This window comes from Mrakia frigida, assembly GCF_051309035.1.
Source record: "Mrakia frigida strain ATCC 22029 unplaced genomic scaffold BDY24scaffold_15, whole genome shotgun sequence".
In the NCBI taxonomy this organism is placed as follows: Eukaryota; Fungi; Basidiomycota; class Tremellomycetes; order Cystofilobasidiales; family Mrakiaceae; genus Mrakia; species Mrakia frigida.
In genome coordinates this window covers 406,295-430,832 of record NW_027481266.1, presented here as the reverse complement: position 1 = coordinate 430,832, position 24,538 = coordinate 406,295, and the positions used below count along the sequence as shown (strand labels likewise).

Here is a 24,538-nt window from a genome sequence, read left to right as displayed (position 1 = left end):
GACAGGTGAAGGAGAGGAAAACGCGTCCCGCTGGTGTCAATCCGACTTCCTCGTCGAGCTGGGGAAAGAACCCCCTCAGGAATCGAACTTCAAGCGGCACAGCTGAAGGAGCAAATGAAAGGAGAGATGAAATCGTTTCGTAAAAATTAGGTACGTGTTCGTCAAAGAGCAAAGTTTCCTTCCTCTCGCTATCGTCGCCCTCCCGTTCCTCTCCTCCTCGTTCGACGCAGGCCTCCTCCCATCCAGCACGATCGTCTCCGTCTCTACGACGAGCCTGAAAAAAGGTCCAAAGGAAGACGAGGTCAGTGAAACGAAGAGCAAGGACGAAGAGTCGGAAAGCTCATCCCTCACCTCGTCTTCACTGAGTCTCGGCCGGATCGAACCTCCTAGCAAATCCTCCAGGCATCGGCTCATCCTCCTCCTCCTCGCCCCAACCTCCCTCAGCGTAATTTTCTCTCTCGTCGTCCCTCCCCATCGCAGGCTTCTTCGCAACCTTCACCGGCTTGGGAGCAGCTCGAGGCAGAGGAGCTCGGAGCATTCCCTTCTCTCCCAACTCGAGGTCGAGAGCGAGGATCTTCTGGATCTTGTTTCGATTGGTATCGAACAGGCGGATGGTTCGTTGGGCGATGGAGATGATCTTCTTCGAACTCTCCTTGAGCTTGACGAGGGAGCGACTGGGACCGTGGGTGAGGGAGGTGGGACCGACGGAGCTGGTGAGCGCTTGAACTTCTTTGATTAGGGAGCTGGTGGATGAAGGAAGAAGAAATTTGAAGAGTAGGTCAGTTTTTGGAGTTAATGGCGGCAAGATGCAGGGGGCTACGAACTTCGCTTGGGTGATGCTGAGGAGAGAAAAGAACAAAAACAGACGGCGAGTCAGGATCTTGACCTTCGACTTCGACGGGGAAGATTGGGAAGGAAGACGAACCTCTGGCCGAGAAGATCAAGCTCAAGATGCTCGGCGGTGGTGAATCGACTCGAGAGGTCCTTCTGTGAAGCGAGAAAGGAGCCGAGGACGGATCAGCGAAAGAAGAAGCAACCGCAACGCGTGTTCGAAAAGAGGGAGCAGGAGGGAGACGAACCTTCCCCTTCTTGCAGACGGGTAAACAGCTCTCCAACACGTAAAACAAGTTGCTGAAAGGTCCTCGAAGGTGAATAGCGTACTCCTTATCGGCCTTCTTCTGCTCCGGCGTCCTCCCAGCGATCTTCTCATCGAGGATCTTCTTCGAGGTCGGGACGAATTTGTCGAGCCTGACTCGTCGATCCGCCTCGAGCTTGTTGACGGTCGCTCCTTGATCCTTCGTTCGAGCAGCTTTTCGAGCTCGGTACCACTTCTGGACCTGCTTGGCGGCGGTGGTCTGAGCTGGAGTGGCCGTCGAGTCGGGAGAGGGTTGGGAGGAGGAGGAAGCGTCGTTGGCAGTGGAGGGAGAGGATCCGGCGGTGGGAGGAGCGACGGTAGGTGTTCGAGCGTGAGTAGTAGCTCCGTTGGTGGCGGTAGAGGTGGTGGGAGGAGAGGTAGGTGTGGTGGTGGTTCCGTTCGAGGTTCCGTTGGCGACGAAAGACGCGACGGGTCCGTTCGAAGCTCCCTTGATGTCCTCTTCGTCTTTTTGAGCTCTGGTTCGAATCTGGACACCGAGATCGTCCCAGTCTTTGAAGGGAAGAAGAGCGATGGCTCTGGGATGCTTGGTTTCGGGCTTTCCGACCTGTTGGAGGCAGAGAACGGGGTCGAGGGGTGATCTGATGCGAGAACGATGGGCCTTCTTGAGGATCTCTCCCCAGTCCTTCGCCGACGTGAACCTAAGAGGGAGAGGCAAAGGCTTCAGCTCGAAGAAGACGGGAGACGAAGAGAAGAGAGACACGTCCGAACTCACTTGCTGTGGAGGTTGTGAGCCTTGTATTCCTTGTGTTTCCCGAGGTTCTGAATCGACTGCATGACTGAGTTTCGAACAGCGGGCTCGGATTCCAAGTTCCACGAACACCAGGTCTCGAGGTAGATGCTAGATCGAAGGAAGAACGACGTCTAGGATCAGCCTTCGGTTGATCGAACTCCAGAGAATGGGAGATGAGCTCACATCCGTTCGAGGAAGACGTGGGACTCGAAATCCCTCTCCCTGGGAGCGAGCGTTTTGGTTTGGAACCAGACTACAGAGAGGAAGGAGGAAGGTCAGCCAGGTCGATCGATTCGAAACGGAAAAAGCTGCAGAGTCTACTCACATCCTTGTTTCCTGATGAGCATCTGAAGAGCGAGAGCCTTGAGAGAATCGAGGAAGTGGGTGACGTGCTCTCGAGGAACGTGGATTCGGTAGTCGGTGCTGTGGTGAAGGTAAGAGAGAAGGGAGATGGGACCGAAGAGGCCATGCTGCGAGGATAAGAAGGGGAGACCGTCAGATCTGAGTTTGTTTCGAAGGAAGAGAGAGAAAGGAGAAGAAGCTCACGAGTCCGTCACTGTTTGTCTTCTTCTCCCACCGTTGGCTCATAACGAGAGCGACGGCGATTCTCTCGGCGAAGGCAGCGAAGAAACTGATCTCCATCGGGAATCGTTGATCGAGAACGAATCTGTGAGTAGAAGAGGGGGAAGGGAGATCAGCGACGAGTGTAGAAGCTCGATAAGGGAGAGGAAGTAGACTCACCGAATGAAATTCAACCCTCGCTTCAGATCGACTCCGTTCATGCTTCCTTGAGACCCCAGCACCAGCGTCCTGACTCCCGAGAAGAGGTCTCGAACGACCGAAGTCTTCCCGTCCAACGAGAGCGAAGTAACATACTTCGTCGCCGAGCTCTGCGGGCCAGCAAGTCGGTCGAAGTCTGGAAAGGGAGAGAAAGAAGACGCGTCGAGTCAGTCCAGAGACTTGGAGTACGACAGAAGCAAAGCTGAAGACTCACCGGAAGGCCAGAAGTCTGCGAAAAGGACCGTGAGACGTTGAACGTCTCGGAAGAAGCTACCGACGTCTCCGCCGCTTGGATCGAGTCGAGCAAAGTACTCGTTGAGCCAACTTCGAACGACGGCAAGACCAGCTGGTCCGTTGTGAAGCTGGGAGAGGTCGACGTTGGTGGTGGATCCGAGGACCGAAGAGGGAGGGTAGAGGCAGTTGCAGAGAAGGTCGAGCCAGAATCTGGGAAGGAAAGCAACGAACATAGTCAGCGAAAGAAGTGGACGCGTCGGACCAACGTGAGGTCTCGAAAACTCACCGACGAACGGTCTCCACCTCTCGAGCAGGTCGTCCGAGAGCTGCGCAAAGGTTGGCGTAGGCATCTACAAGCTGGATCTGATTGAGGATGATCATGCAGCGGGACTTGAGATCCTCTCGACTCGGCTCTCGGTGGTAAGAAGCGCAAGTCGATCCAGGAGTTGGCGAGCAGGATTTGGCCAAAGCCTGTTGGAGGCAGGGAGGTTGAATGAGGTTCGAAGCTCTGAACTTGTCCTCCTGAGCAGCGATCTTGGCGACGACGTTCTTGGCGAAGGCGGTTTGAAGGAACTGGACGATGGTCGACGAGGTGAAGACGGCTTCGTTTCCGGAGCTGGACCTCTTGCTCGCCTCGATCTGGAGGAAGGACGAGGGAAGGACTGGGAAGAGCCGAAGGAAAGCTCAGCATTCGGAAACAGAGAGGGTAGAGATAATTGAGACTCACCAGTGTAGGTTGAGTCCTCCTCGGCAGGTCGGAATCCAAACAGTCGTTGGAGTTTGGAGCTCTCGGTAAGTCGTGGAGTCTTGACGATCTTGGAACCTTCGGCCACGAAGTGCAGGTACCACGTTTGGACGATGAGAAGACGTTGTCGAACCTTGTTCTTCTTGAGAGGAAGAGGGTTCTCGAGAGCCTGTAAGAGGAGGAGAAACAGCACGGGGTCAGTCAAAGAAGAAGGAAAGGGAGGAAGAGAGGGAGGAACGACGCTCACCTTCTCCAACGCCAGAAAAGCAGCTTCGGCGTAGTCGACGTCAGTGAGAGAGGAAGAAGTCTTCAACAGACCCTTCTGCCTCTCCTCCTCCACTGTGAAAAGGACAAGAAAACAGAAGGGTCAGGCCTGGTTGTCGAGGGAGAAGGGAAAGACGAGGACTGACGCGAATCGAAGAAGACCTTGAGCTGTGGCAAAAAGAGAGAGGACAGAACGTCAGTGCCAGAATCAGAGGAAGCGGCAAAAGAACTGAACTGACCTCCAGTCGAAGAGGGGTCATGGCGTTGGAAGCTCGAGTCTTGCTTTCGAGTTGGAAGGCGAGATTGGTGAAGTTTCTGATTCGAGCGATGGCGATGGAGTTGAGAGACGACTGCGAGATCGAGGAAGAAAGAGAAGACTCAGTACAACGTACGAGGAAAGTAAAACGAGGATGGAAAGGTGTGGACTGACCTTGTAGGCACCGAAAGGAAGAGCAGCGTATAGCTCCGTCAAAAGAGTGTCGGAAGCCTTCGACGTGCTCTCGGGCGTATTGTTCTTCTTGTACATGTCCACAGCACGCTCGATCTTTCCTTCCTGAACGGCGAAGTCTCCAGCCGCGTCGAATCGACCAGCGTTCTCGAGAAGATCCTGGAAGGAAGGCGAAACGAAGGAGAGTCAGAAACATTTCGCTCGAGACGAAGCGAGGCGACGAGATTGGAGCTCGTACTCACTCCGAGGAAGGCTTCGAGACCGAAGTCCCTCATGAACTCGATCTGCTCGTCGAGGTCGGTGAAGAGTGTCGAAGCGTTCCTGTCAAAGAGAGTATCGACGCGTCAGCAAGGGAGAAGCATGGTTAAGAGTCGAGAGACGGGACTCACTTCGCCGTCTTGGGGTCTCTCAAGTACTGGATTCGAGCGACTCGAAGGATCTCCTCCCTGATCTCAGCGTTGACGTGTTGGGGATGAGATCGGCAGATCTTGACGGCCATATCGAAGAACCCTCCTCGTCGGTACGAGAGCGTCGCCCTGGTGTAATCCTGCGACTTCTCCCACATCTCGGCTGCTCTCTCGAACGAGCTCGCCTCCTCGAAACACTCGGCTGCGATTCGGTAGAGACCTCCAGGACCGTTGGGGAGGGTTCCTTCTCGACCAGCGGCGTCGGCGGAGCTGTTGAAGGCTTCTCCGGTGGTTCTGAACGCTTCGACGACCGAGGCGGGGAGGGCTTTGAGGACTCGACCCTTGAGGTTCTCCTTGAGGACGAAAGCCTTCTTCCGTTGAGCGTAGGCTTCCGAAATTCCACTCTCGACGAAGGCTCCAGCTTTGGCGTAGGCGCTGGAGGAAGACGAAGGGAAGAAGGGGGTGAAGGAATCAGCGACGAAGGCGGGACGCGTCGTGGAGAGGAGAAAACTCACAGAGCGGCTCCGTCGTAGTTCTCTCGTTCGAACAGATTCTGAGCTTGTTCCTTCCATTCCTCGGCCGTAGAAGCCTTTCCGATCTTGGGTAGAGGAGAGTCTGGATCGACGACATGAACGAGACTCTGATGGTCGAGGAGGTTCTGAAGAACGAAAGAGGGAGCGCGTCAGTAAATGAGCGACACAAGAAACCGAAAGCTCAGTTCGACGGACCTTGATCGGATCTACTCGATCGGAGTCGTCCTAATAAAAAGAGAGGGGAGGTCAGCCCAGGCCACGGCAACGAAACAACGAGAGGAACGAGACTCACCCAGAACCAAACGTTGTTTCGCCCTCGAGTCAACGCGACGTAGAGCTTCTTGAGCTCGGTGCAGACGATAGCTAAATCGACGATGAAAGAGGCAGGAGTTTAGTACAGCAGCGACGCGTTGAGAAAGAAGACGAGACTGACAGTGTTTTGTCACATCGAATCGAGGAGCCTTAGCGGCTGGAACGTTCTTGAGGACGACTCGCCACTGAGGTTCCGTAGCTGCCGAGTCGTTGAAGAAGTTGTAGACGACCACATCCGAGAACTCGAGACCTGGAAGAGATGAGGAAGAAGGGATGGAAGAGTCAGGAGAGAGAAGGAGTAGAAACCGAAGTCGTCAAACGAACCCTTCGACTCCGAAATTGTCATAATCAAACCAGCGTCCTTCCCGAGCTTCTCTCTGAGGTCGTCTCGGGTCTTTTCCGATCGAACGAGAATGCACTGATGAGCTCCGAACTCGATCTCCGACGTTCCCTCCGAGCTCGAGAAGATCTGCGAGTGAGGAAGGAGAACAAAGATCGAGTCAGTCGATGGGAGGGAGAAGAGTAGAGGAAGCCAATCTCGACTGACCTCCTTGATGGACTCCGAACGCTGCGTGAGGAAAGAAGGTTTTGGTCCCTGGACGAGGCCCTTCTCCGGATCGAGATGGTCGATGGAGTTTGGGAAAAGATCTCGGATGACCTTGATGAGAGCATCTGCAGCGTCGCAAATACCCCCATGGGATCTGTAGTTGGTGGTGAGTTGAAAGGTAGCTGAGGAGAAAAGGACAGTTAGTCGACGAGGGAGGAACGAGCGGGGAAGAGAGGACTCGAAACACACCAGGTTGGATAGCTTGACGAAGTCCAGTCCTCACGAGAGGCTCTGACTCCTCCAGTCGGTAGAACGAGGCCTTGAGGTCGTCGAATCGGAACGAGGCTCCAGCGGCGATCGTTTGAGCTGTTGGAGGCGACGGGAAGAAAAAGGGAAGGTCAGAAACGGACGCGACGAGAACGGTCTCCTTGTTTTAAGTTCAGCGAGCAATGACTCTGAACAGACTAAAGGCTCACCAGTATCTCCACAGAAGAAGTGCCCCGAAGGATTGCTGCAGAGACTTCGGATGACTGGAAGAGAGGGAAAGACGAACGAAAATCGTCAAACTCGGTTTTGAACGAACCGCGAAACGGCGCTCGACGAAGAGTGAAAGCTCACATTTGCAGTCGATGATGAGGTTATCTTGAGCCTAAATACCGAAACGAGGTGAAGGAACCGTCAGCTCAGAAGCCTCGAGCTGAGGGCAGGGGGAGCGGGAAGGAAGGGGAACGCGCCTCGTCGATGTACACGAAATCGATCTTCGGGACTCGATTCGGGTACTTGACCATCTGATCCAAAATGGCATGAGTTCTGTGACCCAACGTCAGAACCCACAACGCTCCGTCAGCGAGTATTCGGAAAGAGAACCCAGTGTCTCGACACGTCTTTCCTTCGACCCTCAGACTCACCGATCAGCAGCATCCTTCTCTTTCCTCTCCATCTTAATCCTCATGTAGGTCTTGAAGATGGCGTAGATCGATCCTCGTCGATCAGCAAAGGTTCCTTGAGTCCTATCGGAGAGTCCCTTGTAATCGGTTTCGGTCAGGAATCCTCCCTTTGCGTCGGCGGCGGCTTCGGATCCTCTGCAGAGTCCAACGAAGGCCGAAAAGTGTCAGCGACAAGCTCCACCGCCGGGAGAGGGGACGAAGGAGAGAACGAACCTGATGACTCCCAAAATCTCCGACCAAACGAGTGCAGGATCGAGTCCAGCTGTTAAGACCTGATCGAAATGATCCCAATAGTTGTTGACGAACTTCTCGTAGGTGACGAGTTGAGCTTCGGCGTTGTTGTTCCTCCCCGAGTCGTAGACGGATTCGAGGATGGAGGGAGGAGGCTTCTCGTCGAGTTCATCCAGTTGAGTCGCGTCGGTTTCTCCTGCTGGACCTGCTGAGGCGGGAGCGATGGATCGACCGTACGAGAGGTCGTAGTCGGCTTCGACGAGAGCGCAGAGCTGAATGCATCATAAAAGAAGAAAAAGAAGTCAGCTCGGGTTTGAGGAAGAAAGGAGAGGACGAACAGCTTACCTTGTCGAACGAGAGGAAGAGAGGGAAGTGCTTGGGCTCGAGCTCGGAAAACCTGCGAGGCAGAGGGTCCTCCTTGTATCCGGTTCCAGTCATGTCGAAGACGGAGGATTTTTCCTGGAAGGCGTACTTCTCCTTGCCTCGCATGGCTTCAGCTCGTTGCTCGTCGCTGAGTTTGTCGAGCTTGATCGTTCCAAGGCTGGGAGAGCGGGAAGGAGAAGCATCAGTGTGCCGACGGACGAGTAGAACGAAGACGAAATAAGCGCTCACAGCTTCCTATAATACTCTCCGACCTTGGCAGCGAGAACGGGAGAGTGGGTGCAGAAAATACTTCGATAACGACGATGAGCTCCTCCAGGCGGCGGTTGACTGAGTTCGACTCCGAGCATTCGGAAGACCTGTGGACGTCAAGGAAGTCAGAGGAGATTCGAGGAAGGAATAGAAATACAAGACTGACCATCGATGTGGTTTTACTGACGAAAAGGAAGCGAAAGAAGACATCAGTTCGAGGTCGATGGGCGGACGACGCGTTCGAGAAAGAGAGGCGACTTACCCAGTTCCACTACGACCAAGAACGAAGCAAGACCCTTCGTGGTTCATAATAGCTTGTTCTCGAGCACTGGAGTGATCAGTATAGAGAGAACAGTCAGCGAGAGAGACTGCAAACGGACACGTCGAGCCGAGGAAGAAGCGAAGGTAACGACTCACGAAACGGCGAAGACGTGCATCGTATCCCCACCCAAACCAGCTTGGAACGTGGCAAAGAGACCTTTCGTACAAGGCGTGAACTTCTCGAGTCTGCGAGGAGGCAAAACAGAGAGTCAGGGACGAGAACTCGAGCAAGGGGAAATGAACTCACGCAAGATATTTGTGAAGCTGTTCGTACAGAAGGAAACAACGCAGCGCTCAGCTTCAGCTATGCAGGTACTGGATTGGATCCCGACTCGACTCACCTCCAAGAAGTCCTCGTCCGAGTGCTGGAAGTTCGGCTTCTCAACCTCCTCGTCAACAGCACTGGCGTCCCAGGCCCACGACTCGGGTAGGTTGAGTCCAGCTCCTTTGACTCTCGGAGCTTTCCTATAGTCGCATCGTCGGCAGTATTCCTTGCCTCGTGATAAGGACTCGAGCGAGATGGACGACCAGATCTTGTTGTTGATCTGTGGTTCACGAGGCGAATGGTCGATCAGCCTCGGACAGAAACGGAAAAGGAGTCGAGACAGTGGCGAACCTCAGCGTGGGTGTGGATACCCCAGACCTTGATGACTTTAAAACGCAGCAAGAGAAGTAAGGTGAGCGAGGGAGACCGAAAATGCAAGGGAGACCGAGTCTTGTGAGGGAGAAGACGCGTCGACACGAACCTTGTCGATCGACCTTCTTGTCGTCGTCCGGCATGATATCGACCGACCAGACAACTCGTTGATCTCTCGTCGTCTTGGCTTCGAAGATGGGGACTCCCTGGAGATTGAAAGAGGAAGAGAAATGTCAGGTTGGTGATTTGGTCGGAGGTTGAGGAACGGATGCCGACCTTGCTGTTGGTGAGAGGTTTGGCGTTGTCTCCGGACATGACTCCTTGAGAGAGCTCACTGTAACAACCGAATGGAGGAAAAGAGCTCAGAAGACGAATACATGGAGGTGAGAGGGAAGGAAGACGTACGCGATTCGTCTGGGTAGGGAAAGGACGCGAAGAAGAACGAGACGATGAGCTCGGATCGATCGAAGGAGACGAAGACGGAGCGAAACAGCCTCTGCTCACTGTCCAACGATCTTCAGAGTCTTCTTATCTTGACACTGACGCAGGTAGTTGACTGACAGAAGCATCGAAAAGTCAACAACCGAGTCCCTCCCTCGAGAGAGATCAAGCTCGAGGCGACGTCTTTCACTCACTGGTCTTGGTCGACAGATAGACCTCCCAGACTCCCAGATCCTTAGCGACGTTGTTGAAGAAAGCAGCAGCCTTGACTGGTTGGATTGTGGTGATGTAGGGGTTGATGGGAGCGATGACTTCCTCCTCGACCTCGACGTCCTGAACAGCGGTGAAGTCCTGACCCTCCGTCTCCGCCTTCTCGACCTCGATGGGTTTGTTGAGGATCTTGATGGTCTTGTTGAAGACTTTCTTGAAGGCGTCGAGGTCTAAAATTGAGGAGAAGAAAGGGCCAGAGGAAGAGAGTGAGCTCGAGAAAGAGAGAAGACGGCGAGAGGAGGAAGGAGGAGACTGACCTTCGGCGTTTTCGAAGGAGATGTCGAGGTAAGGGATATCCTCTTGGATGAGTTTGATGGTGATGGCATGTCGTTTTCGTTGAGAAGCGTTGAGGACCATCTCTGGGGAGACTGAGTAGAGAGAACAAGGAGAGAAGGGAGGGAGAGAGAAGGGTGAGCTCGAGCTCAACATCTTCTGCCTCGTTTACCATCGTCCACTTCTCCCTTACCCCAAGAGCTCCTTCAAGTTCTACTATAGAAACGACAGGACTCACTTCTATATCTCGACTTGATGTTCAGCTTCTTGCTTCCTTGTAGAGCGAGAAAGTAGCCCTTGACGAACTCTGTCTCGAGCTTGAGAAGCTTGAAGTCTCCCACTCCCGCCTGTTCGTAGCTCTTGGTGACCGTATTCAGAGAGATAGCATCGGCTTGGCTGGAGAGAAAGGGGAGAAGGCAGTTCAGATACGTTGCTTCTCTGTATCTTTCAAAGAGAAACGGGAGAGCTCACCAAACGAAAAGGACCTGCTCCTCGATGGACGCGAGGATGTCCGCGGAAGGAGTTGAGCCAGAGGTGGCCATCGTCGAGCAAAAAGAACCAGAAAGGGCTAGAAGATGGGAGTTGGGTTGATAGGTTGGAGTTAGAAGACAAGCGGTGGTGATAGGTTTGTTTTTGGGGGTCGTGGAGGGTGGAGGGAAGGGAAGAAGGAGAGCGAGCTCGAATCTCTTGATCATCAGCTTGACCGTTCTCCCTCCCAACGGCCAGCATCTGAGAAAAATCTTCGTTCACTCTACTACACTCCGACGCTCTCATCCTACTACTCTTCGTCCCTTCAGTGGAATCCCACAAACTTTCAAGGGAATCCGCTACTTGGCTCCTTCTTGTTCAGCTCGAGCTCAACCTCCTCCTCCTTCCCTCCCTCCCCTCTCCCTCGCTCGCCTCGCTTTCGCTCCCCACTTCCACAGCAGATTTTCTCTCCCACGTTTCTACCCAACACTACCAGACACGTCCTAACAGCATCCAGAACGCGTCTTTCAGATCACAAAAAGAAGTCCTCACGTGTTTCTCCCCGACGAACTCTTTCCCCTCTTTCCATTTCGTTTCTCCTCCAAACCATCACCTCAACCCTTCACCCACCGCCGCCGTTCCCCTCTTCCCATTCAACTCCACTTCCTTCTTCAACCATGCCCGCTAAGAAAGGTGCGCTCTCATCTCCCTCTCTCTCCTCTCTCTACTTGACGCGTCTAGAACGAGGCAAACCCTCCTCCTTCACCTCCCTCGTCCGTCGGAGGAGTGAACGTCGAAGGACGAGGGCTCGAGCACGAGGGAGCCTCTAGAGCTGGTTCTGAGATGGATAGGAAGAGCTTCATCTCGTCTCTCTATGGGTGCTAGGCAGGAGGGAGGATGGGTGGAAGCTGTAGAGGGAACACAAGAGGAAGGGAAGGAGAGGGTGCCCCATGTTGAGCTTTCCTTCCACTCTTTCCCTGTCGCTTCAAAATTCTCCGTCCTCCCTTTCGAGCCCACTTTGGGTACACCGCTGGGGTGGAGCTCAGACTCCGGAACTTCATCTACGCTGCTCCTGTTCTCGCGGTGATGATGGGAAGGGAAAACGAGCTCGAGCTCAAACTTGTCACCTCTCTCTCTCGTTCGTCTCCCTCTCTCTATGCTGACCTCTTCTCCTTCTTCCTTCTCTCTTGTGTCTTGCAGCCGAAGCTTCGCTCCCCAAGGGAAAGACCTCCACCGCTAAGAAGGGGAAGACTTCTGCGTACAACGGTTAGTCCATCCTCTCCCTTTCCCTCCCTCTCTCCCTCCCCTTCGTTTCCTCCCCTTCGTTCCTCCACTGACGCGTTTTGCTGGGTGAACAACAGACTACATGAAGGTCCAGCTTGCTCTCTCCAAGGAGCAGCACCCGGAGAAGTCTCATGCGATCAGGTTCAAGGAGATTGCGAAGGTGAGTTTCGTTGAACGAGCTCTTCAGCTTGAGCTTTCGTTCTCCGTCGTCGCTTCTTCTCGTTCGCTTGTATGCTGATCTGTTTGTGGCTTTGGTTACATACTACAGTCCTGGGCTGTCTCTCCTGAGAACCCCAAGGTTCGTTCTTGTCCTCTCTTCTTGCCTTCCTGCCCTTTGCTTGCGTTCAGTCGCTGGCCATTCCTTCATCTCGTCAACCTCGTCGCTGACCCTTCTCTCCCTCTCTCTCTCCTCTCCCCACCCCACCTTTCCTCCGACTGTTTCGTTCCGCTCAACAGAACAGGAAGTAAAACCCTCTCGCTCGCTCGCTCCGCACGGACTACGATCCCTCCCTCTCTCGTTCTCTAGCTCGATCCTCGTCCCACACCTTACTCCGATCCATCTCGTACCTCTCCATCTCCATCTTAGCACGAATCTCTATCTCGCATACTTGATACCACTACCAACCCTAGCACACACACACACACACACTCTCTCCTCTCGCGTCTTACGTCTGGCTCGTTCTCGTTTTCGTTCTCGCTTCCTTTTGGGCTCTCGTCAGATCTTTTTAGTCTAGTGTTAGTCTATGTAGTCTCAGTTTCTTCTTTAATCTGTTATGTACCCTCTTCGAGTGCGAGCCAGGCTGCTGTTGAGAGGAAGGAAGGCAAACGTCCCGAACGAACTTCAGCTCCTGAGTCCTCTGCTCGACGCGTCTTTCGCATCGAAAAAAAGCCTTCTCGTTTAAAAAGGTCGACCTCTCTCTTGAAACCCTGCTCTCCATTCCCATCCTCTTTCCCCCAAAAAAAGAAACAACAAGAACTCCAAAATATAAAACAAACAAACGCTCGAGCTCACGAACAACACCCCCCTCCCTCCTCTCCTTCCCCTCCCAACTCTCACCATCCATCCATCCATGTCCAAACGCTCCCGCTCTCCCTCTTGCATCCCCTTCTCCTCCTTCGCTTCCTCCTCCGCCCACCCCCTCACCATCCCCGTTTCGGTCGAAGGACCTGGAGGAGACGATGAGTTCGAGTTCGACTTCAACGTCCAGGGCAGTTTGGATTCCGAGGACTGGGTGAGTTGAGTGAACTCGAGCAATGTTTTTGTTTAAGAGAGCTGATTGGGTTGTTTGCGTGTGAGTTAGGATGAAATGGTAGAGAACGAGGAGATGGAGGAAGAAGAGGCTGGAGGAGGGGACGTGGACGAGGAGGAGGTGAAGAGGGAGTTGGAGTGGTTGGAGTTTGAAGGTCAGCACCAGCACCTCCTCTTCCCCTTTGCTTTATCTAATCAAGGAAGCTGATAAGCTCTAACGGATTGTTTCTTTTGTTTTTGATAAAGCCGCCAACCGACCCCCCCAGTCCCAAATCGACGACATGGTGGCCTTCCTCAAGGAACGAGGTCAGCTCTCACCTCTCTTCTTCCCTCCCTCTCCTCCCTCCCGGCTCACCCACCGTTTTTTTTCCTTAAACAGGTTTGTTGACGTTCATAAAGACCTACGTCCTCCAACATCGGATCCCTATCTTGCACTTGCTCTTTGCGTTCGACGTCAACTTGGTTCGTTCGTCTCGCTCCTTCCGGACGTGTCCGCCCTTGAAAGCTCGAGCTCACCTTTTACTTTGATTGGAACTGAAGCCCAAGAGTCTACGAAACCCGAATATCGAGGATGCGTCGTTGCTGCCTGTTTTGAAGATGGCGTTGTCGAGGATGTGAGTCCCAACTTGGGGAGCGAGCTCACGAAGCTCAAAAGCTCGAAGCTCGAAGCTGACCGTTTTTTTGGTTCTGGCTTAGACTCCGTCGGCGCACGAAACTCGCTCATCTCAACACGTGGGAGCAGGCTCTTTCGCTTATAGCAGAGAGCAAGAAGATTTTGGTGCTGACGGGAGCGGGGATTAGTGTTAGTTGTGGGATCCCGGGTGAGCGTCTCGTTTCGCTTCAAGCTCGCTTCTCTCTCATGTGCTGATTTGATTTCGAACGCGTTCTTGCTGCAGACTTCCGAAGTTCCGAAGGATTGTATGCGAGGTTGAAGGACGAGGGGAAGTATGAGTTGGATGATCCTCAGCAGATGTGAGTCGCTTCGAAACGAACGAGAGAACGAAGGAGAGGGAGAGCTGATGTTGTTGCGGGTGGTTGTTTGAAAGGTTCGACATCGCGTATTTCAGGGAGAACCCGAAGGTTTTTTAGTAAGTTCAGAATTGCGAGAGGGTTGGAGGGAGGAGGGAGAGGAGAGGGAGAGCTGATGATGGTTTGGGTTTGGGGGTTCGGCGCGTCAGTTCGTTCGCTTCGTGAGTTTTGGTCGGTTCTTCTTCTATCGATCCGCGTCTATGGAGCTGACGTTTTCAATATTTGGGAATCCGACGTGGTAGTCAAATTTATCGTGAGCTCGCTCTCGTTTCGTCGCTTGTTGCTCGACAGCTCAAAACTGATCTCGACGCGTCTCTCCCTCCTTCGTTTCCTTTCGCAGCCTCCAACTTCGTCGTTCGTCCCTTTCTTTCCCTTCTTCCCCCCAGCTCATTTAACTTACACTTGACCTCTGATTCGCTCTTTCATCGCAGCCCTCACCCTGCCACCGCTGGATCAAACTCCTGGAAGACAAGGGGAAGGTTTGTCGTCGCGTCTCTTCTTTTCCTCCTTCTCTCCCTCCTTTTCTTCTTTTCTCTCCCTCTCACTCTCACTAACCCACTTCTTCTCTCTCGCTCTCCTCCAAACCTCCAGCTCCTCCGAAACTACACTCAAAACATCGACAGTACGTCTCTCTCGCTCCCTCCCTCTCCCTTCTTACCCTCCTTACCCTCCTCCTTCCCTCCTCCCCTCCGTTTCGTAGCGCTCGAATCCCTCGTAGGAATCTCCGCCTCCAAAACGCTCCAATGCCACGGCTCGTTCGCCACTGCCACCTGCATCCAATGCTCCCACCACGTTCCTGGGAAGGATATCGAGAAGAGCGTTATGCGGCAGGAAGTACCGATGTGTCCTGAATGTGAGAGGGTGGATCGGGAGAGGGAGAGGGAGAGGGAGGGTGGGGCGAAGAAGAGGAAGAAGGGGAACGGTGGGAAGGGCAAGGGGAAGAGTGGGTGGGGAGGAGGGAGTAGTGAGGAGGAGGAGGAGGTGGCAGGGGAGTGGAACGGGGGTGGGAAGAGGAGGCCGGGGAGAGGGGTGATGAAGGTTCGTTTCGAGTCGTCTTTGTCGTTGGAGAGGTCGAGGGCGGGAGGGTTGAGAGGGTTGAGAGAAGAGAGAGAGAAAGAACGGCTGACCTTGAGTTTGCTCCTGTCGTTTGTACGTTTGGGATTAATTGGGATCGAAAACAGCCTGATATCACTTTCTTTGGTGAGTAGTGAGTTTTTGGCTCGTTTCGATCAGTAGAGGTCGAGTCGAGTCTCGAAGAAGACGGAACGGAGAAGAGTTTCAACGAAGCGCTGACGGTTTCGATGCTTCTTCTGGTTGGGGATCGCTTCAAAAACAGGCGAGAAACTAGACGACCGGTTCGATAGGTGTTTGTTCTCCGATCGGGAGGAGGTTGAGTGAGTCTTTCGCTTTTCTCTTTTTCGAACGACGCGTCTCTTCGTTCGACGTTTACTGACCACCCCGTTTCGTTCGACAACAGCCTATTGATCATCATAGGAAGTAGCTTACAAGTCGCTCCTGTTTCGGAAGTGCTCGGTGAGAGTTTTTTCGACCCCTTTCGAGGAAGACGAACGAAGGAAGGGACAAAACTGACGCGTCTGGGTTTTGGGCTCGTCGGGACGGAACAGCTCATCTACCTCATTCGATACCACAAGTTCCGTTCCCGTCTGGCTCATCTCTCTTCGACGAGGCAGATGCTGACTTCGAGCGCGCTTTCGCTGTTTCGTTTCTTTCAAACCCAGATCCTGATCAACAAAACACCCGTAAAACACTTCCAACCTGATGTTCGTCCTCCTCCTCCTCTTTCTCCCTTCTTTCCCCTCTCTCTCACCCTTCTTCCCTCCTCACTCCGCTCACTCTACTTCTTATTTCGCTACCACTCCCGCAGATCAACCTCCTAGGCGACGCCGACGCGATCATGCAGCTCATCTCCTCTCGACTCGGTTGGGTCCTCCCTCCTCCTCCTCCTCCTCCTCCTCCTCCTTCTCCTACTTCAACAAACGCTGCGACTGCACGATCGCCTTCGAAACCTAGTGCGGAACCTACGAGGGTTGGAGAAAGGTGCGTTCTAATTTCTACAGCCTAGCCTCCCTTTCTTCCGAGGGCCCGAATGAAACTGACGCGTTTGGGTTTCGGCAGTCATTTCTGGCTGTTCGACGGAGCAGAGGGAGGAGGGTATGTGGACGCGTTGAGGAGAGCTTACGAGGAGGATTCTGAGGAGGAGGAGGAGGAGGAGCAGCAGGGAGGAGGCGAGGCGGGTGGGGAGGAGGGAGAAGAGAGCGGGAGTGAGGAGGAGTAGATTGTTTTTCGTTTTGGGGTTTCGCGTGTTATGATTAACGAAGTCTGTTTTCTTTGTTGTGCGGCTGGGCGAGTGGCAGCTGGGTTGAGGAAGAAGAGGACGGCGCGAGGGAAGGGAGAGAGACTCAGGGGAGAGGGACGCGTAGGGTTCGACTCGAGGTTTCGAGGGAAGGGCAAGATGGGCGGGCAGGAAGGGAAGGTGGGCACGGATAAACAGAAAGGCGATTAGATCGGTCGTGGGCTAGAATAGATAGAGGAGTTGTAGGGAACTGAAGTAAGAAGAGGGAGAGAGAGAGAGAAGGGAAAGCTCGACGCGTCGTAAAAGAAAGAAACCAAGGCGAAGAGGTGATCAGACGCTCGTGCCGACGGGCTAGATCGGTTGGGAGCTAGAGTAGATAGAAGAATTACGAATGAAGCTAAGCGTGCGAAGAGAGAGAGAAGAACAGAAGATCGAAAGCTCGACGCGTCCGAAAAAAAGAAGGTGACGAGGGGAATCGACGAGCGTTCGAAGATGAGGACGACGACGTGAGGACGTGTGAGTTCTCTGCAACAGGTGAAAATGAAGGGATGAAGGCCGAAAGAGTTAGTTTGGGTTCGAAGAAGAAGGGGGAGGGGAAACGAGAGATCGAAGCTCACCTCGAGCCAAGTTCCGACTTTCCGACGCGTCCTCCCTCCGTCCTCCAACGCTGACAACAGCTCCCTACGCCTCTCAACAGCACCTCAGACTGTGACCCGTAAGCTTCGATCTCCCTCGATGGTCTGAAGAGGGCGAGACGAAGAAAGAAGAGAGACGAGTCAGCCTCGAGTTCGAACGAAGTGACCGACCGAGTTGCTGTCCATGACCAACTTGATCCAGCAGGTGTAGTTTAGAAGATCCGTGAGGCTGTTCAAGGAGTGATCCTCGTCAAAGGGGCGTATCATGTAGGATTGGACGAGCTGGGGGAGGAACATTGCAGAGAACTCGGCTGGAAAAGACGCGCGTTAGTCTAGCGCTCGTACGTCGACCTATTGAAAGTCGGGACGGCGGAGTACTCACCCAGAAGGAGAGAAACTTGTCTCCATCTCGTTCAACGACCTCGTTGTACTGTGAAGCCGTCCAGCAAAGAGTCAGACGCGGACGAGGGAGGAGTGCTCGCCAGAGAACGAGCGAGACTCACGCAGGCGATGATAGCATCGTACTCGGCAGAAGAGAAAGCTTGAGTCCTGTATCTGCCGGGGTCAGACGAGATTCCAAGTAGTCTAGCAAAAGCGGCTGGAGTCGACATGAGGAGAGGAGGAGCAGGGAGGGAAGGAAGGACGTCGAAGGGAAAGGGAGGAGAGGAGGGGGGGAAGTCCGTCGAAAGACGAAGGAAGAACGGCCGTGGTACGGGGATGACGATAGTAGGCAGAAGAGTGGATCGAGGAGGTCTTCTGTCGGTTTCAAAGGTTTTGCGGGATGCTGGACGTTGGGAGGGAAGGACGACGAGGTGAGCTCCGACCTTCATTCCGTTTCGAGCTTGACACGCTTCCTCTGTCCCTCCCTCCTCAACGCTCAAATTTCTCAACTCTCCGCGACCATCTCGCCCACGATCTAGCCTACAGCCATTCGAGTCTCATTCACCACCGCTGCTCACCTTCTTCCCAGGCTCGCTCGCTGGACCTCGATGTCTCCCTCCCCTCCTCCTCCCTCCCTCGCCCTCCACTCGACTCTCAAACGAACGCTTTCTCGCGCTTCCACCTCCTCTCTCTCGTCGGTCCCTCCATCTCCTCCACCGGTAGACCCTCCGATCCCAGCTCCAGCGACTGCCGATCTTCCTCCTCCTCGGAAACGAGCAAAGAAGGAGAAGGAGCCGACCGTGTTCCCGTCGAGGAACACGACGAGCAACATCAGGATTGGAGCTCACGTCAGCGCGGCAGGAGGAGTACAGATGGCTTGCGATAATGCTGCGAACATAGGGTTAGTCTGCTTCTCTTATTCGGGATCGACGAACTGTAAGGGCAGGGAGGGAGGGAGGCGAGGCGAAGTTGAGCTCGACGGACGGAGTCTTTCTGAGGAGAACTGAAGCTGTTCAACGACTCCAGATCACGAGTACTGACTCTCTCTCTCTCTTTGACGACTCACGTCTACGCAGAGCTCGCTCCTTTGCTCTCTTCCTCAAGAATCAGCGGCAGTGGAGCGGTCCTCCCCTCCCTGTCGAAACCGTCTCCTCCGCCTTCCCTGATGCTCTCAAGAGTACGGCTTTCCTACTTCCCTCTTCTCCTCTAGCTTATTCACTGACTCCACATATATTTCACAGCTCACAACTACGACTCTCGAAAAGATAGTCAGTACCTCTTCTCACCCTTGCGCTCCATTCGAGCTCCGACTGACTTCTGCGTCGCGTCCCTCTCCCCTCGATCGTTTCTAGTTCTACCACACGGATCGTACCTCGTCAACCATGCCAACCCCGATGCCGACAAGCGGGAGAAGTCTTACGAGTGCTTCTTGGATGATCTCAAGAGATGTGAGAGCTTGGGGATCGCCATGTACAACTTTCAGTTCGTCGCACCTCCTCTCTTCTCGACTGTTCGCCTCGGAGGCTGACCTCTTACCTACAGTCCTGGATCAGCGATGAAACAGGATAGATCTACGGCTATCGGGTTTGTTGCTGAAGCGATCAATCGAGCGTTGGGCGAGACCAAGGGGGTGACAATCGTTCTAGAAAACATGGTTCGTTTCGACGTGTCTTGCCTCTCTTCTTTTCTCCTTTCGAACGTCCTCGCTGATCTTCATCGCTCCGTTTCTCTCATCAGGCTGGTCAGGGAGATGTTCTAGGGTCTCGAGCCGAAGATCTCAGAGATATCATCGCTCTAGTCGTTGATCAAACTCGAGTCGGAGTCTGCGTCGACACCTGTACGTTTCCTTCTCTTCAACCTCGAGTCAACACTTCTTTCTATTCTCATCTCATCCTCCTCTCTCTCCCGAACAGGTCATCTCCACTCCTCCTCCCTCGACAACTCCCTCTCTCCTCCCTCAGCTCTCCACGAAACCCTCACCCGCTTCTTCACCATCGTCCCTCCTCGCTTCCTTCGAGCTCTCCACGTCAACGATTCCAAGTTCGCCGTCGGACTCAAGAAGGACCGTCACGAGAACCTTGGGTTCGGTCACATCGGATTGGAAGGGTTCTGGGGACTGCTGAGGTGGAAAGGAATGGACGGGAGCGAGAAGCCTTGGAGTTGGGAGGAGGTGGTTTGGATTTTGGAGACGCCGAACGATGGGTGCGAAGAGGTTTGGAAGAGGGAGATCGAACTGGTGAGTGTCGATTCTTCGGCTCCTCCGTCTGGGAGAGCGATTACAAGTTCTGATCTTTCGGTCTTCCCTGTTTCTGATCAGCTACACGAGCTCGAGGTGTTGGAGGATCCGTCGCTCATTCCAGAGAGTGAGTCGACTTACTCGTTCGCTTCTCTTCCCTCATCTCACGCTGACATGCTTCATCTCTTCCTCTTTGGTCATAATCCAGTTCAAGCTTGCTGGCGAAAGGAGTGCTCTGCTCTGAAAGCTGCTTTCGCGTCCAAGTCAAAGACGAAGACGAAGAAGAAAGCCACCTCCAAGAAGACGGCCGCTAATATCGACGAGGAGGAGGACGAACATGACCATGGAGAGAAGGAGGGGGAGGAGAAGCCTGCGAAGGTGTCGAAGAAGCCTCGAGCGACGAAGAAGACGGGTGGGAAGACGAAGAAGGAGGAAGAGAGCTACGGGGAGGACTAGAAAAACACGTCTCTGGTGAGTAGAATGCTCTATGTATTTTCTTCGAACGTACACTGACTTCTCTTCTTCCCTTCGTTCCTCAGATGGAACTTGTCGAAAACCGCGAGGGCAGAGAGCGGAAGTTCGTGTGACGCGTCTTCGGGGCCGATGCGACGCGTCTATCTCTTTCTTTGGAAGATGGATGATCCCATCGACGAGCCAGCTTTCTGATCTCTTCGATCTTCTCGCGTTGGAGAGTAGACTAGGATGTCCTAGGACGAGAGTTCAGTGTCGGAGAGTCGGGTCGTTCGAGGCGAGTTTCGTCTTCTGTTACCTAGCAAGCAGATCTTCTGCTGAGGTCTGCTGACCAAGGAGTCGAAACCTCCACCCTGCAGAGTAGTCTCAAAATACTTCTCGCTTCTCCAGTCGTTGCCAAAATCCTTCGTTCGAACGATCCGAAGGCTGACCCCGGCGGCGCTCGTCGGATTCTTTCTTTCTTTGCTCTTTCAGCTTCTCTTGCGTCTTCTTTCGCTTGCCTCTATGGCCACTTGATCAAATAGCTGCGTGTCCCAGCTCTTCACAGTGAAAAAGTCGAGGGCAAAGCTTCCTTTCGAAGTAGTCAACTCGACCCAGCGGCCTTTCCCTTCCTCGGCGTGGCTGAGTCTTCGAGGGTAATCGGTTTTGCCTCGGAACTCGAAAACTTCCAGAGCGGAAAACTCCTCGTTTGGATGTTCGCAGCATATATATCCTGGGAATGAACTCTAGCAATTTCAGGACCTTGCAAGCATTTCTAAGGTCCGAAGAGCTCGTATATGCGGTCGTCGGTTCCTCCCTCCGACCAAATTCGACGCCGGGGTCAGCTTCGCTCTTGACTCTCTAGATCCTGACTCCAACTCCCACCGACCTCATTGGTGCTTAACCACAATCTTCCATACCTACTCGACCATCTCCCATGTCTACCACCAACCCAGGACCTCCCGATCCGGAGCGTCAATCGTTCGACAACCCGAGCTCGCACAACCCCTCCTCCCCTTCTCCTTCCTCCCAAGCTCATTCCCAAGCTCCTTCCTCCTCCTCCACCCGCTACGCTCCTCGGGCTCACTTCTCAGCCGTCCTCGAGGATCCTACACCAGCACCTCCAGCCCGATCTCGTTCCAGCTCGCCTTCGATCTCAGAGGGACATGCAGCTTTTACTCCTTTAACGGGTTCAGCCGTTGCACGAGCTCCTCCCATTTCCTCCACCTCGACCCTCGTCGACATCGAACACTCCCTCGTCGACAACGACCCTCGACAATGGTCGGATAGGAAGAAGATGATAGTTCTGGTGATGGTTTCTCTGGGAAGTCTCACGCCGACCTTGGGAGCTGTGAGTAAAAATGAACCGTCCTTTGATTTCACCTTCGTTCAGCTTCGTTCCTCTTCGCTGACTCTGATAAACAATCACATTCTTTCGTCTGAACAACCAAGGCTATTTACAACCCTGCGTTTGACCAACTCCGAACGGAGCTGAATGCTACGGACGCAGAGCTTGCTCTCTCGCTCTCGTTGTTCATCCTCTTTCAAGTCAGTCTCTCTCTCCTTTCCAGGCGACTTTTACGTTTGCTTCTGCATCGGTACTCGCACACTATCACTCTTACTGACGAACAATGCCTCTCCTTCGTCTTCTTTCGCTCAACAGGGAGGCTGGCCGTGAGTCTCGTGTTTCGACGCGGGCTGAATCGCGACGCGCTACTCCTTTGTCTCTTTTCCACCGAGCTGACCTTTTCTCTCAACCTCTATTCTCGCAGGATCTTCTGGTCGAGTATTGCCGAAATAATCGGTAAGCTTTCCTCTCTCTTTCTCGCCATCGCTGCTGGGAGAACAGCTCCTCCCGCTCGATCCCCTCCTCTCTTGACGCGTCTCCCCTCGACTGACTCTTTTCTTTTCGCTGTCAGGTCGGAAACCAGTATACCTTACCTCCTACTCGGTTAGTTTCCTACCTCATCTTCTTTTACATCATCAGGCCGGCTGCCCGGGCTGATCAAATCTGCTTCCGAACTGACTCGTGTCTCTCGCTCTTTCAGCTGTTTATCCTCGGTACCGTCGTTGCTTCTCGTGCCAACACGATGCCAGGTACGTTCTCTATCTATCTTGACCTCCCTTGCAGAAAGAAACGTATTCGTTTGACTGGCGGACGCCTATGCGCTTTTCATCATATCTCCTTCAGTTCTCATCGGGATGCGAATGATTCAGGCCTTCGGTTCAGCAGCAGTCATGGCTATCGGTGAGTTATTTTTTTCCTTGTCTTTCATTCGACGCTCACAAACTGACGCTCCTCTCATTTATGCAGGTGCTGGAACGGTTCGTCCTTCGAGCTTCGAGATTAATCGTCCTGCACTCTCCTCCTGCTGACCATCTCTTCGCGATCTACCAGCTCGCCGATATCTACGAACCCAAGGAAAGAGGAACTAGAATGGGTTTTTACTACGCCGTTCCTCTGCTAGGACCCAGTTTGGGACCCCTGAGTCAGTTCGGGAAAGAGAGCGACGCGTCTGAACAGACTTTTGCTGACTTCTTTATCTCTTTCTCCCTTCAGTCGGTGGTGCCCTTACTTCTGCCTTCTCATGGAGGTCTACATTCTATTTCATCGCTGCCACCGGCGGTGTTTCTCTCGTTAGTCCTCATCTCCTCTTCTTTCCTCGCCTCTTTCCCTCCTCGTCAAAGCAGAAGCTGACCTTCGTCATTTCATCCCCACCTGAGATCTCGTTTTGCTTCTTCCCTGATACCTGGAGAAGAGAGCGATCTCTCGCCTACGTGAGTCATCATCGAAACAGGAAGCAAACGGACGAGCACCCGACTGCGTTCGACGCAATGCTGACTTCACTCTTCCTCCTTTCCCCTCTTTTCGATGACCCTCCTCTGGCTCCAGCAAACGGCTCTCAAACGATCCGTCGCTGCCGCTCTCGATAACCAAGCCACCAAGGAGGAGAAGCAACGTCGGAAGATCGAAAAGGGTCTGCGAAGTGGAGACGCGACGCCGATGACTGAGACGAGGGTCCCTTCGCCCGACGGCGAGACTACCCCCACTGCTACTGGAGGAAAAACAGAGGTCGATATCGTCGTCGAGGACAAGAAGCAGACGCTCGGGAGGAGGAAGTGGTGGATTGCTGGAGCGAGGAAACCCGTCGTGGAACAGGAGTTCAAGCTCAGTCTTCGAGACGTCAACCCTTTACGTCCTGCTCTCGCCGTCTTGAAGGAGCCCGTCAATCTTTTGACTGTTTTGGCTTCTGGTGAGTCCATTTTCTGGCTTCCAACGTTCTCTTTCAAGGCTCAGCTCTGATCTGATCGACTGAACTTTGCCTCTCCTCCTTCTTTCCTTCCTTCACCTCTTTCCTTTCAGGTATTCTTTTCGGAGGTCAATATGTCATTTCTTTTACCGCTGCTGTTACCTTTGCTGCTGCTCCGTGAGTCTTCTCCTCTCGACGCGTCGATACTTGAACTCGCTGACTCCCCTCCCCTCCTCCCTCCTCGTTTTTAGCTACAACTACGGCTCCCTTAAGGTCGGACTCGTTCTCGTCTCTTTCGGAGGAGGAAACATCCTTGGTTCTCTACTCGGAGGACGATACTCGGACTTCATGAGAGCGAAACTAACGAAGGCGAACGGAGGAATCAGTTCGTTCATTCGTTTTCCTCCCCCGTTCGACTCGCTCCAACTGACCCGTCTTCTCCCCTTTCGTCTTCAGCGGAACCCGAGATGCGACTCAAGAGCATGTTTGCTGCCATTCCGGTCATGATCGGATCTTTCCTGGGATACGCTTGGACCGCTCAAGAGAAGGTTCGTCGCTTCGACCCAGTTTCGACGCGCTCTGCTCTCGAGCCTGACTTCATCTTCGTTCTTCCGCCAGGTGCACATTGCTGCGCCGGTAGTTTTCCTCTTCTTCGCTGGTTTCTCCATCATGGTGATTTACGCGAGGTGAGTCTCCAAACGAATCGAAACAAAGCGAGACGACGATCTGACCTCTTTCCTCTCTCTCTTTCAGTGCTCTCGCGTTCATGGTTGACTCCAACGTCGGACGGTCGTCAGCAGCTGTTGCTTGCAATAGTTTCTTCCGAGGGGTGAGTAGACTATCTTCTGCATCTTTCGCCTCGGGACGCCTTTTCTGACTCAGTTCTGTCGTCCTTTGTCTTAGCTCTTCGCCTTCGTCCTTTCAGAGTGTGCTCTGCCTATCAGAGACCACATCGGAGACGGAGGTCTATACACCCTCTTCTCTGGTCTTCTCACTATCTCCTCAGGCGTCTTCGTTCTTCTTGCATATCACGTTCGTCCCTTTTGTCCCCCTTCTCGACGCGTCGGAGACCAACCCCTCCTCGTCTCGCTTCTCCTTCTCGCAACTGACGGTTTTTATCTCTGCTTCTCAGGGAAAGGAGTGGAGGGATCCCAATCATCGCTTCTTCAGCAAAGACAAGTCCTTGGAGTCACGGACGGAGGCTCAGGAAGCCATAGATTCAGAAGAAGAGAGAGAGGCGAAGGTGCCGGCTCCCTCCGTCCCTTAATCCTTCTTGCCCTATATCTTACTGTATTTATACCCTACTTGTACTCTGCCTACTACCTGTCCTCT

General features: G+C 53.6%; 6 protein-coding genes across 6 annotated transcripts; 4 read left to right on the top strand and 2 right to left on the bottom strand.

Annotated features, from left to right (window-relative positions):
- Window positions 1–110: 110 nt before the first annotated feature.
- BDY24DRAFT_58944 (uncharacterized protein) lies at window positions 111–11,070 on the bottom strand. The gene is made up of 47 exons (XM_076645007.1): window positions 10,381–11,070; window positions 10,148–10,305; window positions 9,894–10,004; window positions 9,561–9,806; window positions 9,430–9,481; window positions 9,331–9,339; window positions 9,202–9,259; window positions 9,035–9,131; window positions 8,905–8,939; window positions 8,630–8,833; window positions 8,536–8,552; window positions 8,385–8,474; window positions 8,230–8,295; window positions 8,134–8,149; window positions 7,947–8,074; window positions 7,680–7,875; window positions 7,317–7,606; window positions 7,065–7,238; window positions 6,891–6,966; window positions 6,775–6,805; window positions 6,633–6,686; window positions 6,406–6,522; window positions 6,157–6,338; window positions 5,934–6,078; window positions 5,731–5,859; window positions 5,590–5,660; window positions 5,493–5,522; window positions 5,280–5,422; window positions 4,747–5,199; window positions 4,600–4,678; window positions 4,340–4,516; window positions 4,149–4,259; window positions 4,056–4,077; window positions 3,893–3,984; window positions 3,628–3,814; window positions 3,187–3,562; window positions 2,881–3,110; window positions 2,628–2,802; window positions 2,433–2,553; window positions 2,212–2,356; window positions 2,070–2,139; window positions 1,869–1,994; window positions 1,080–1,794; window positions 926–987; window positions 825–839; window positions 352–743; window positions 111–274 (listed from the first exon to the last, which is right to left on the bottom strand). The coding sequence occupies exons 1-46, from the start codon at window positions 10,602–10,604 to the stop codon at window positions 359–361; spliced, it is 6,690 nt and encodes a 2,229-aa protein (XP_076496744.1). The 5' UTR covers window positions 10,605–11,070; the 3' UTR covers window positions 111–274; window positions 352–358.
- Window positions 10,665–12,453, top strand: BDY24DRAFT_388965 (uncharacterized protein). Its single transcript, XM_076640462.1, has 5 exons — window positions 10,665–11,070; window positions 11,578–11,643; window positions 11,739–11,821; window positions 11,930–11,959; window positions 12,118–12,453. Exons 1-5 carry the CDS (start codon window positions 11,055–11,057, stop codon window positions 12,127–12,129), a joined length of 207 nt encoding a protein of 68 aa, XP_076496743.1. The 5' UTR covers window positions 10,665–11,054; the 3' UTR covers window positions 12,130–12,453.
- Window positions 12,454–12,715: 262 nt separating this feature from the next.
- Window positions 12,716–16,235, top strand: BDY24DRAFT_441370 (DHS-like NAD/FAD-binding domain-containing protein; the record flags this gene model as incomplete). Its single annotated transcript, XM_076644603.1, has 21 exons — window positions 12,716–12,893; window positions 12,963–13,065; window positions 13,157–13,216; window positions 13,290–13,372; window positions 13,451–13,524; window positions 13,607–13,731; window positions 13,807–13,882; window positions 13,957–13,998; window positions 14,089–14,100; window positions 14,182–14,192; window positions 14,280–14,293; window positions 14,371–14,418; window positions 14,531–14,561; window positions 14,640–14,977; window positions 15,121–15,139; window positions 15,276–15,333; window positions 15,417–15,472; window positions 15,565–15,590; window positions 15,679–15,720; window positions 15,825–15,997; window positions 16,076–16,235. Exons 1-21 carry the CDS (start codon window positions 12,732–12,734, stop codon window positions 16,233–16,235), a joined length of 1,713 nt encoding a protein of 570 aa, XP_076496742.1. The 5' UTR covers window positions 12,716–12,731.
- Window positions 16,236–16,954: 719 nt separating this feature from the next.
- On the bottom strand, window positions 16,955–17,499 carry BDY24DRAFT_415163 (uncharacterized protein; the record flags this gene model as incomplete). The annotated part of the gene is made up of 4 exons (XM_076643411.1): window positions 16,955–16,993; window positions 17,060–17,170; window positions 17,271–17,318; window positions 17,392–17,499. 4 exons carry the CDS (start codon window positions 17,497–17,499, stop codon window positions 16,955–16,957), a joined length of 306 nt encoding a protein of 101 aa, XP_076496741.1.
- Window positions 17,500–17,836: 337 nt separating this feature from the next.
- Window positions 17,837–20,108, top strand: APN1 (DNA-(apurinic or apyrimidinic site) lyase APN1). Its single transcript, XM_076640461.1, has 10 exons — window positions 17,837–18,170; window positions 18,346–18,446; window positions 18,511–18,537; window positions 18,622–18,751; window positions 18,812–18,923; window positions 19,007–19,106; window positions 19,183–19,505; window positions 19,587–19,632; window positions 19,714–19,976; window positions 20,045–20,108. The coding sequence occupies exons 1-9, from the start codon at window positions 17,878–17,880 to the stop codon at window positions 19,959–19,961; spliced, it is 1,380 nt and encodes a 459-aa protein (XP_076496740.1). The 5' UTR covers window positions 17,837–17,877; the 3' UTR covers window positions 19,962–19,976; window positions 20,045–20,108.
- Window positions 20,109–20,839: 731 nt separating this feature from the next.
- On the top strand, window positions 20,840–24,534 carry BDY24DRAFT_388959 (major facilitator superfamily domain-containing protein). The gene is made up of 19 exons (XM_076640460.1): window positions 20,840–21,306; window positions 21,408–21,503; window positions 21,619–21,629; window positions 21,728–21,759; window positions 21,875–21,906; window positions 22,004–22,052; window positions 22,147–22,203; window positions 22,270–22,280; window positions 22,354–22,444; window positions 22,516–22,592; window positions 22,680–22,733; window positions 22,849–23,209; window positions 23,320–23,383; window positions 23,458–23,591; window positions 23,663–23,754; window positions 23,825–23,892; window positions 23,960–24,035; window positions 24,110–24,238; window positions 24,339–24,534. The coding sequence occupies exons 1-19, from the start codon at window positions 20,893–20,895 to the stop codon at window positions 24,471–24,473; spliced, it is 1,983 nt and encodes a 660-aa protein (XP_076496739.1). The 5' UTR covers window positions 20,840–20,892; the 3' UTR covers window positions 24,474–24,534.
- Window positions 24,535–24,538: the final 4 nt, after the last annotated feature.